The sequence below is a fragment of the Pinus tabuliformis genome, chromosome 2_1 (assembly GCF_031772625.1).
Source record: "Pinus tabuliformis cultivar Carrire ecotype Pingquan chromosome 2_1, CPIR1, whole genome shotgun sequence".
Lineage (NCBI taxonomy): Eukaryota > Viridiplantae > Streptophyta > Pinopsida > Pinales > Pinaceae > Pinus > Pinus tabuliformis.
The window spans coordinates 893,685,595-893,695,456 of NC_142299.1; the positions used below are offsets into that span (position 1 = coordinate 893,685,595).

The 9,862-nt window shown below is 37.1% G+C and overlaps 1 protein-coding gene across 1 annotated transcript; it reads left to right on the forward strand.

The window, feature by feature from the left end:
* Positions 1-990: 990 nt before the first annotated feature.
* On the forward strand, positions 991-1,656 carry LOC149203518 (uncharacterized). The gene has a single exon (XM_089401901.1). It carries the CDS (start codon positions 991-993, stop codon positions 1,654-1,656), a length of 666 nt encoding a protein of 221 aa, XP_089258027.1.
* Positions 1,657-9,862: the final 8,206 nt, after the last annotated feature.

A 9,862-nucleotide genomic window follows, 5' to 3' on the forward strand; every position in this document is an offset into this window, starting at 1 on the left:
GCAATGAGTTCCAATTATCCTTTTGCCATGTTTTTCTGAAAACAACAAAAACATGTTCTTGCTTAGGTTACCAATTATGTTTTATTTTTTTGCCTGCAATTACAATCCTCGACCAAGAGAATCTAAGATACATAGCTGTGAAAAATAACAACTATGGTTATTCAGTAATTAATTTCCATTTCCACGGTGGCCTTTCAGATCATGGTCGCGGTTGGCACCCGGACCTGAGTAGTCCATTGTGCTGCTCATTACTCCGTTGCCCTCCACCAACAATATCCTCCCTTCCTCCTGTATCTGAGCTGTTCGCTGCAACAAGTAAACACACTTATATATTCCTGTTCATTTCACAAAATCTAAATATTCAAGCGATATAAATTATGCATAATGTTCTCGAACAAACAACGCGTCTGCACCTTCATTACTACTGTGTCCGATTCGGCAACACCGATGCCTTGCATAGATATTCCTGTTGCGCTAGGGTTTTCTGGGCGAGATTCTGTAACAAAGAGAACAAAGAAAATAATATACCTTCATCAGCACAATGCTTTTCTTAGAAGCAGCCCAGAAGACTATTTTCTTAGTTCTGTATATTTATGCATGTAGGATACCCTAAGTCGGCATATCTAGTAATAGAGGAGCGCAGGGTGCCTTTCTGATTGCTTCTGTGAATCCGATGAAACACAGAAAAACCAAGAACAAAAACCAACACTGAATTCTCTTTTCATCAGCTTCTAGCTAAAATGACCAGCTACGCTATCCTTGCAACAGGTATTCCAGATCTTCGCAGCAGAGTCTTTTAGGAGTAAATAACCAGCGTAGTAGCTCCGGGGGGGAACCATTTTGTCAGGTGCAGAACCAAAGCGAGTAGTTCCACCAGCAATAGTTCGAGATGCAGCTTACTAAGTGACATAAGGAGGAGGAGGGCCCAACAGAGGTTACAGAAGGTTACAAAGACGGAGACAGAAGTAAAGGTAGCACAGAGAGCATAGAATGTTTCGCTCAGCTATCCAACATGCACTTGTCACCGTTGTCCTGCGGTTCAGCCACGTTTCTATCATGCATTATGCGTTATGTTCAATCACCTCGCTTGTTATGTTCAAACAGGTTTCCATGGTGCTAGGTTTGTCTCTGGTGGTGGGGCCTAAAACCCTGCTGGCCTTTCCGTGGAAGCCCAGGTATCTGGTCACCTTCACGGTAGGCGTACGGCAGAAAGACGGTATCGACAGAGCCGTTAAAAAGTTTTCCTGGAATTTCACGGTGATGCTTTTCCACCACGACGGGAAATTCAGCGAGTGGGACGAATTCGAGTGGTCGAGGCAGGCCATACATGTGTCTGCTCCTGGGCAGAGCAAGTGGTGGTTCGCAAAGCGCTTCCTCCACCCAGACGCGGTGGCGCCGTACGATTATATTTTTGTGTCGGACGAGGACTTGGGGCTGGAGAACTTCGAGGTAGAGGAGTACATGAGGGTCATGCAGAGGAACGGGCTGGAGATATCACAGGCCGTGATGCACCCGGGCAGCAAAGGTCTGACGTGGGTGGTGACGGAGCGGAGGCGGTTCATTTGCATTTTTAAAAACGAAGTTTTAAGAATAATCTGTGGGCCCTCACAAAGTTCAAAGAAAGTCCCTGCTTTATTTGATTTTTTGTTTGAATAGGACACATACCTAGATTCAAGTGATAATAGTTTGATGCTCTATGGGGAACTAACTTGGCACGAACACGTCCTTTCTAGGCACGGTGGATCGAGAACTGGTAGTCACGTAGAAATACCATCTTTCCAAACCACAATGATTTAGAGGAACAATTTGATTCATGCAAAAAAACTCATAGCATGGATTTCTTCTTTGTTGTTCATGCGCAATGGAAGACTCTAAAGGCGGGGCACTCTCAGTCTCAAAGGAAGACAAGTCATCTACAGTAAATAGGAGAACAAACTCACTATCTGATCCCTCAGCGCCTGAATCTCCTCCTGCTGACTGGCTATCAACGCCTGCATCCGAGACTGCTCTGTCCTGGTCAATGCTGAATAGAGATGTAGAGGTCATCCTAGCTACTTCTCGCCCGGGTTACATTAAGGATTTGCAATATAATAATTTTGTTGCAGGAGCTACCAGCATTGAGAGTACACCTGTGGTAATGTTCTTGTTCTTGTAATAATTAGGCTCTCTTGTAAAGATGTTTTACTGGCAATAACTTTGTTTGCACTATCAAAAGACAAAGGAGGTGAATGGTAGCAATCCCTTTATTGTTGCATTGTTGAGATATCATGTTGTGAGAGTCATGTTCCTGATCCTCTGGATCCTCAGCCTAATCCTCCAGCATCCCTTGATTTTCCTGAACCTGTCGATGATCAACCTAATTCTGCAATTACACATTCTATTTCTCCTAAGTCTACTGATCGCCATCAGAAAATTTACAAAGAAACAAGCCTTCCAGCTCCAGTGCCTACTAAGAATTTACCTTCCTTACAAAGGAGATCAAGGAGAAGTATGACTTCTGTCACTAAACTGCATTTCAATTTTGCATCTTTTGTTTTAGTATTTTTCACGTTCCTCCATTGCTTAGATTCAGGTGTTGAAAGATCATTGAGTTCCCTTGAATCGCAAAACCAGTAGGATTTACATGGATTTGTCTATTCTTTTCATGTCCAGTTCTGATATGAAACTCTGTAATGGATAAGCTTTATTGGCAATGAGAATGTAACCGAATGCACAAAACTGATGGCTGAAGTTATCAATTCTTATCTACCTCTAATTCATCTTGTTCATGCCATTGCAGTATATACTGAATCCTCGGAAGGTCCTGACAGGATCCAATATATGGGTATTGATCTCTTTTAGCCATTTCTAATCTTTTTCTGCACATGTACGGACACATACCTTAAAGTTTGGTCGTGTAATAGTTCAAGAAATGATTGTACACCAATAGGTTATTTTGAATCCTTTTATCTGTGAATTGATCAAATGTAAAAAGTGCGTAGTCTTTTTCACGTCAGTTTCTCTTGCATAAACACATATGCGAGCTACCAGCACTGGCAGTACACCTGTGGTAGTAACAAAACATATGAATAACAACAAAGAGAGTTCACCAAGTTTAAATCGTGACAGATTCGCATTGTTTTCAGCAGAGACAGAACATAACTACAACAAAGATGGATTGTGCAATAATAGTCGAGCGTCCATATGACCCTCACTGGAGGCAAATGCATAAGATCTGTGTTTTACAAATGCTGAGCTCCAAAAGAGCAATAGAGCAAGCAACATGAACATATATATGAGCTATAAATTCCTCCTGCCAAGTCTATTAAGAAACTGCTAATCGTCTTGCTAGGTCTAGTTCTAATATTTTTCGTCTAACCCTAGGTAGGGACTAGTTGCCTTGCAACTCACCTTGTTTAATTTATGCATCATTCACCTTTTAGAATTGATTTTTAAGAGCCATTGCAACTCGTGCTTAATGCATTTTATGATGGAATTCCCTATTGTTATGGTTGGATTTGCCAAATGCCACTATTGTGTTTTGCAAATAATTTTGATATACTTTGGTTATCGTTATTATTATGTGTTTCCTTTTAACAAACTTAGATTTATTAATTTCTATACTCATGGAAAGTGTTTCATCATTTCACCGTTTTTCCTTCATTAAAACTTTTGCAAAAAAATTTATATATACTAACTGATTAATTATTCATGATTTAATTTGACAATGACCTTAAGATTTATACTAATTTTAATGAAATCAGTTATGCTTTGTAATAATGGTTAAAAAATATTTATTAAATGAGAAATTGTTTATTCACATACCTAAATTATTATAAAATACTCATAAACCTGAAAACTAAAACATAAAATTAGTCAATTACTCATAAGCTAAATAACTCATAGTTAATGACAAAGAGACACTTGGGAATTGACCACCTCCACTGAACCAAGAACTGAGTTCCTCTAGTTCACCCCCGAGATGATAATGCTTTCTTAGGATTCAACCAACTCTTGTGGATCCATTCAATGGGTATTTAATTCCCTTTCTTTCATGATAAGGTTTCTTTTAGCAGTGTCCTGCTTTTGTGAATCTCTTTATCCACCTTCCTAGGATTTTCCATAAAATCCCACCTTTATCTTTGTTGGTGCTTTTAGGGTTTTCTAAGCTTAGCATATTTTTCCCAACTAAGAAACTTAATTAAACTTTCTCTCCCATTCATTAAGATTATCTAGAATTTTATTCCAGATTACTTATCATGAAATAAATATAAAATATCATTTATTAATGAGATTTATCTTTAATTTATTTTAGCAAGAATCTTGTTTATAGTTGTCTCATTTCCAAGTACGTGTATCTCATATATTTATTGATTAATAAAAATCATTAAAATAATTAATGTAATATTCTTCTTCGTCCTTTCTGCCATTCTATCTAACCCAACTCCGTTTAATCAGAATGTTTTTTCTGCAATGAAGGGATATTACATTATCCTCCCCTTTTATTAACATCAGCCTCGATGTTTCTTATCTTGTTTTTTTTGTAGGAAACATAGTTGGATATGTTCTTTAGCTCGTATGTACCCTTTGCAGAGGTAAAGTCTTTCTAGAGGACATTTCCACTTGTCATCTTCCTACTCATAGGCATCACTACCTTTTGTTTTATCCTAGACAACCTCCCAATTATGGAGTCGGGCCCTCCTTTTTGGGGTAAGATACCACGACTTCTGCGAAAAGATATCCCTTAATGTTAGCTTCCCACACAATTAGATGGATTTTATCTTATACTTGTTTTGGTAAGTACGATATATTTTAAATCTTTACAATTTTTAACATGATAATGGGAAGAAAAGAAATATTGATTTGCATGCTAGAGTGCCAATTTGGGGGATTTTGGCTCGTTTTAGTATTTTACGAAATCCCAAGGATTGTTAGCAAACTTCCATCTTCTCCCATCCCAAAAGAAACTACATCCTATCTTGCATCTTCCATTTTTCTCACCATCATCTTTTCCTTTTTCATTTAGAATGACTACATAACCTAAGTTCCTCCTCACTTTTACCTTCATTCCATGCTCTTTTTTCAACATGCATGTTGGATGTCTCTTTTATAAATTCCACCTACATTCTGCATCATTTATTCACACGCATCAAAATGAGGCCAACATCATTATTGTATTCATTATTTCAATACCCAAAGCCATGCTCATTTAAAACTTAATTATAAATAATTTCATTTTTCCTAGCACATTGCTCATAGCGAAATAACAATTAGCATGGACCTGTTGGTAGGCAATTATAATTTAGGTAAAATTTTATCACTCGTGCACTTACTATATGTTGGGTTATGATTAAAATAACCTATATGTGGACTCCACAAGGCCCATTCTTTATTTTTCACCCTTACCTGAGGTTTTATAACCATCAATTTTTTTTTTCAACATAGTGTTTTTTCCACGGTACAAACCCCCTATTCTCTTTCTGCATTCATCCCTGTCGGCTTTGAATTGAAATCTTGAGACTGCGTGACTGTTATCATTCCTACTAGTTTAGATTTTATTATCTTTTGTGAGGAGATCATGAGTTTTAAAATTATTTTGGTATCTTCCCATTCATTACATAGATGTCTTACAATAGTAAGTATAGGTCATCCATGACATTGTTTCTACACCTTTGTGAGTTAGATCCCTTACTCATGACCTTGATCGGGTTAATTCTCATCATGTTTCTCTTTGATTTCTTATATAATATTTTCGAAATTAAATTTTTCATGATCATTAATATTTAGATATTGAGATTTATAAAGTTCATACGTTGGGAAATTTTGTCTATCTTTTTGAATTGAGGAGATCACTAATTAATCCGTTGATTTTCTTGTAGAACTTTTCAATTTCTTCCCAATATTTTTTATAAGTTTTCAAACCACTCCACTCCAAATATCCTTGGCATTTTATCTCTCAATCATATAAGACTGACAATACATAAGCTATTTAAATTTTGATATCTCGATATGAATTCTACCAACTTGACATATTCTCTACCTCATAGGATTCATGTTCATCATGATAATTGAAATTGTATTCACTTGTTTCTTTGAGTTTCTAACTTATGAGTTGGAACATTGTTTTTCCATCAATTTTTTTTTAAGAATATTTCTCCGGTAACTATGTCTAAACATCCCCCGGATGCGGGCGATAGTACGGATGGGACGCACATTTAAATGTTGCCACATGCCAGCCATGCGCCGTCGCAAGGAAAACACATGAGTGGAGGCTTGTCTTCGGTCGCACGAGATTGGTCTGTTTAATATTTACCAGAAGAGCTTAAATTCTCTGTCCGGCTCTTCGGCTCGCATGGAGGTTGCAATAATGGCGGACGGGTTTTGAGGTGGAGGAAATTATGATAAAAGGAATGGTGGGTTGGGTCTCACTACGCTGGTTCATGGTCTGTTCATGGTTCTTCCTCTGGGAATGTTTATGCAACCTCTGGAGCTACGAGCAGCTCCAAGTGGCTATCTTTCTATCTGGGCCAATTCGCCATCTGTTTGAGGTATCCCCAGGACTGGCTTGATACTCAATTTCGCGTTGCGCATTATCCATTTGGTCCCTGCAATTATGGTTAGGCCTCGACAGTGAATGCTCAGCCGTCGAGGCACCTCTTATGGAGGGTATTCGCTCCCTCCTGTAGATGTTACCTATCCCTGTTTCTGCCATTGCAATTGCCATCGTACCCTTGAAGCCAACCCCCTTCATTCAAGTCAATTCCTGGACTCAAGCGCTCCTGATTCTGCTTCCACGCCCACCTTCGGCTCTACCATTTTCAATTTCAACAGTTATTTGAACTGCCCCCAGATCAGTGCCCATGTGTCAGTTCTCTTCATCGAAGACTCCCCGGATGGCAGCGATACTGAAGACGGTCGGGGGAAGCAGCTAGCTAATGGCTCAGAGAAAGTTATGAAGACACCTACTGCAACACCAGAGAATGTCTCAAATCAACCTCTGGGAGGCGATGATCAACAAAGGAGAAGACGTCAACATGGAAACCGCTCCCACTGCAACGGAGGTCAAGGAATACGGGTGGTGCCGGGTGGTTGAGGAGGAACCTGACGAATAGCGGTGCCTTCGCTCCAGGTCTCTGCGGCACATCTGTTAGGACTTTTGGCCTCTCTCGCTGTTTTGATTATGTTTTGGTCTTTATGTTTATGTTATGATGGCATACTATCTATGTTTGGGTCTTGGGTACCGGGATCTTTTTCTATGGTTGGGAAGTGTCTGTTTCCCCTGCACGAGATTAATCTGATATTCTGTTGGCGCCCCTGCGAGGGCTGGTTTATTTTTGGTTCGGTTAAGTCCTTGGACATTGCAGTCTCAGCTGTTCCAAGCTGCCATTACAGGCAACTGGTTCTTTCTGTCTTGAAATGATGTAATTGTTTTCTGTTTATGTATATAATAGAATAGTTTTAACGAGAAAAAAAAAAACTATGTTTAAACATCCATTAAGTTTACCAAAACCCCTGTTTGTCAATATTACTGCAATTCTTAGTAATATGTGATTATTTACATATATGTACCAATTTTTTTTCAAACGACCCTTCTTCAATGTAATGGTCCATTTTCGTATATATATATATATATAGAGAGAGAGAGATTTTTTTGGTAATAATTTGTTATCGTGTACATGGGATTACTTCTGGATTATACAATATTTGTAATTCAATTAGGTGATATTTTATCATCTTATTGGTGGTGGTATTATGCCCTTACTCTTGATTCCCTTATTTTAATATTGTTTTTTCTACTTATATGCTCAATCTAAAGCATATTCTTGATGCGAGAGTTCAATTGTCTCTCCATGGTTACATAATATTAAAATTGAGTCTTTGAAGCATGTGACCATACTCGAATTGGAGGAATTTGTATTTAATGTTTATTGTATCCTCCTTTTAATCCTTGCCTCTGACTTACTTTCCTAATTACATTCCTAGTAAATATCTCAATTGATGTTGATAGGCTCCCAATAGTTTCCATTGAACCACTCCTTACAGGCAACATGGTTCTTATGCCATTGATTCTATATTTTTGGTATACTTTAATTATTAGCAAATAGTTCTTAATTGTTATGAATCCATTTTCTATGTATGTTGATATATGTCCTTAATAGTTCTTAACTCTTCTGAATCAATTATCTATCTATGTTGATATACATACTTCATATTTTAACAAGTTCATATAAATACTTGATATTTTAAACTTTTTAGTTTGAGCTCTTATTATATTTTCTCTTTTTTAAGGATGATTCTTGTATTGTCGAGGTCAACGATTTGAGTGATTCTATCCACCTCTCAGTGCCTTTCACCACCTACCTGAGTTGATCCTTACAACATTACACAAGACAATAGGTGTTAATAGGATTAGAGTGGCACATATGTTGTTGGTCATTTTAAATCCAACCTCTAACAATGTATATTTTGAGAACAACAACACCCACTTTCCTTGGAAATTCCATTGATTGTCCCAGTAGGATCCAAATTGCCCCTTATCCACATAACATTTAGATCGTCATTTTTAGATTAGACCCAATCTTAATTGGATTGAAAAAAAAACAATGGTATATGTTTTAGGTTTTATATATGACAACAAATTCTTATATGTACAATATTGACATACATTTGATTCAACTTCCTTCTAAATCTAGCATGTATGCCTTTTCTTGTAGTGGTAATTCAATTCATGTTATTTGACATATATCATTTCAAAATTCCTAAAATTTTCGAGCTCTGAGTCTTCTTGAAACTATTGATATAAAAAAAAAAAAAATAGCTAATTTCCAATACTATCCCTTGTATCTTAATTACCTATGCCATAGCCCATTACTAGTGCAAGGGTTAGACAATGTACATATTCAATGGATTATTTTAATTGAAACTTTGATAAAAAATATTTGCATCATATTTCCCTCATAACCAGATTATTTAGTTCCCTCCTTGAAATTAAACATACCTTTACTTGTTCTGAGTGTCATGTATAGTTGAGTGGCATGCGTGATCTATGAAGGGGAACAATTATATGTCAGAGATGGTCCATATTGATTTTGGTTTAAGTATCTCCTGAATAATCTTCTCTTTTTCGAACAAATATGGAATAGCTATTAATAATTTCCATTTTACCCTCACAAGTTTGCCTGATGTTCTAGTATTGAAAGTATGCTCTGATACCACTTGTCATGTCTCCCTAGTTCTTCAGACAAAAAAAAAAAAAAAACCTTTTCGTACTATCATAATCTCTTGTGGTAAATTATTCCCGTGTTGGTAACCAACTTATGTTTATTGTATTTAGGGTGATCTTGAGGAAAATATAATATAGATCCCAAGTTAAATAAGTTCTCCCTCTGTATCCATCCATTAACACATCCCACTTCTCACATATTCCCCTTAATCATCTTGTATGTATGGTTGTTCCTTGTTTAGTTTAATAAAGGTCTCAATATACTTGCATATCTACTACAATATTCTTTGGTGGACTTTACCAATCTTTGCTAACCTTGGTGAAGTCTTTTCTTAGAAAGATATACTACTTATTAATTTTCTTCATCTTATTTGTCCTCATTACGTATTCTATAGGATGTACCTATATAGCTATAAGCTTAGACTTATACATTGGATTTCCCATTTCTTTCATGCATACTCCGTTTTTATTCATATGATATGGTAGCGGGGTGTGTGTGTTACCTTGGAACTTATGATGGATTCTCATTCAATTGTTTACACATTGCTACCTTTAACAAACATGATCTAGTAATGTTATATCCACTTTGTTTTATGCACCATACTATTTGGTTAACCTAGATTCTCGCTCTAGCATGATTATTTAATCTGCAAGTGGGTA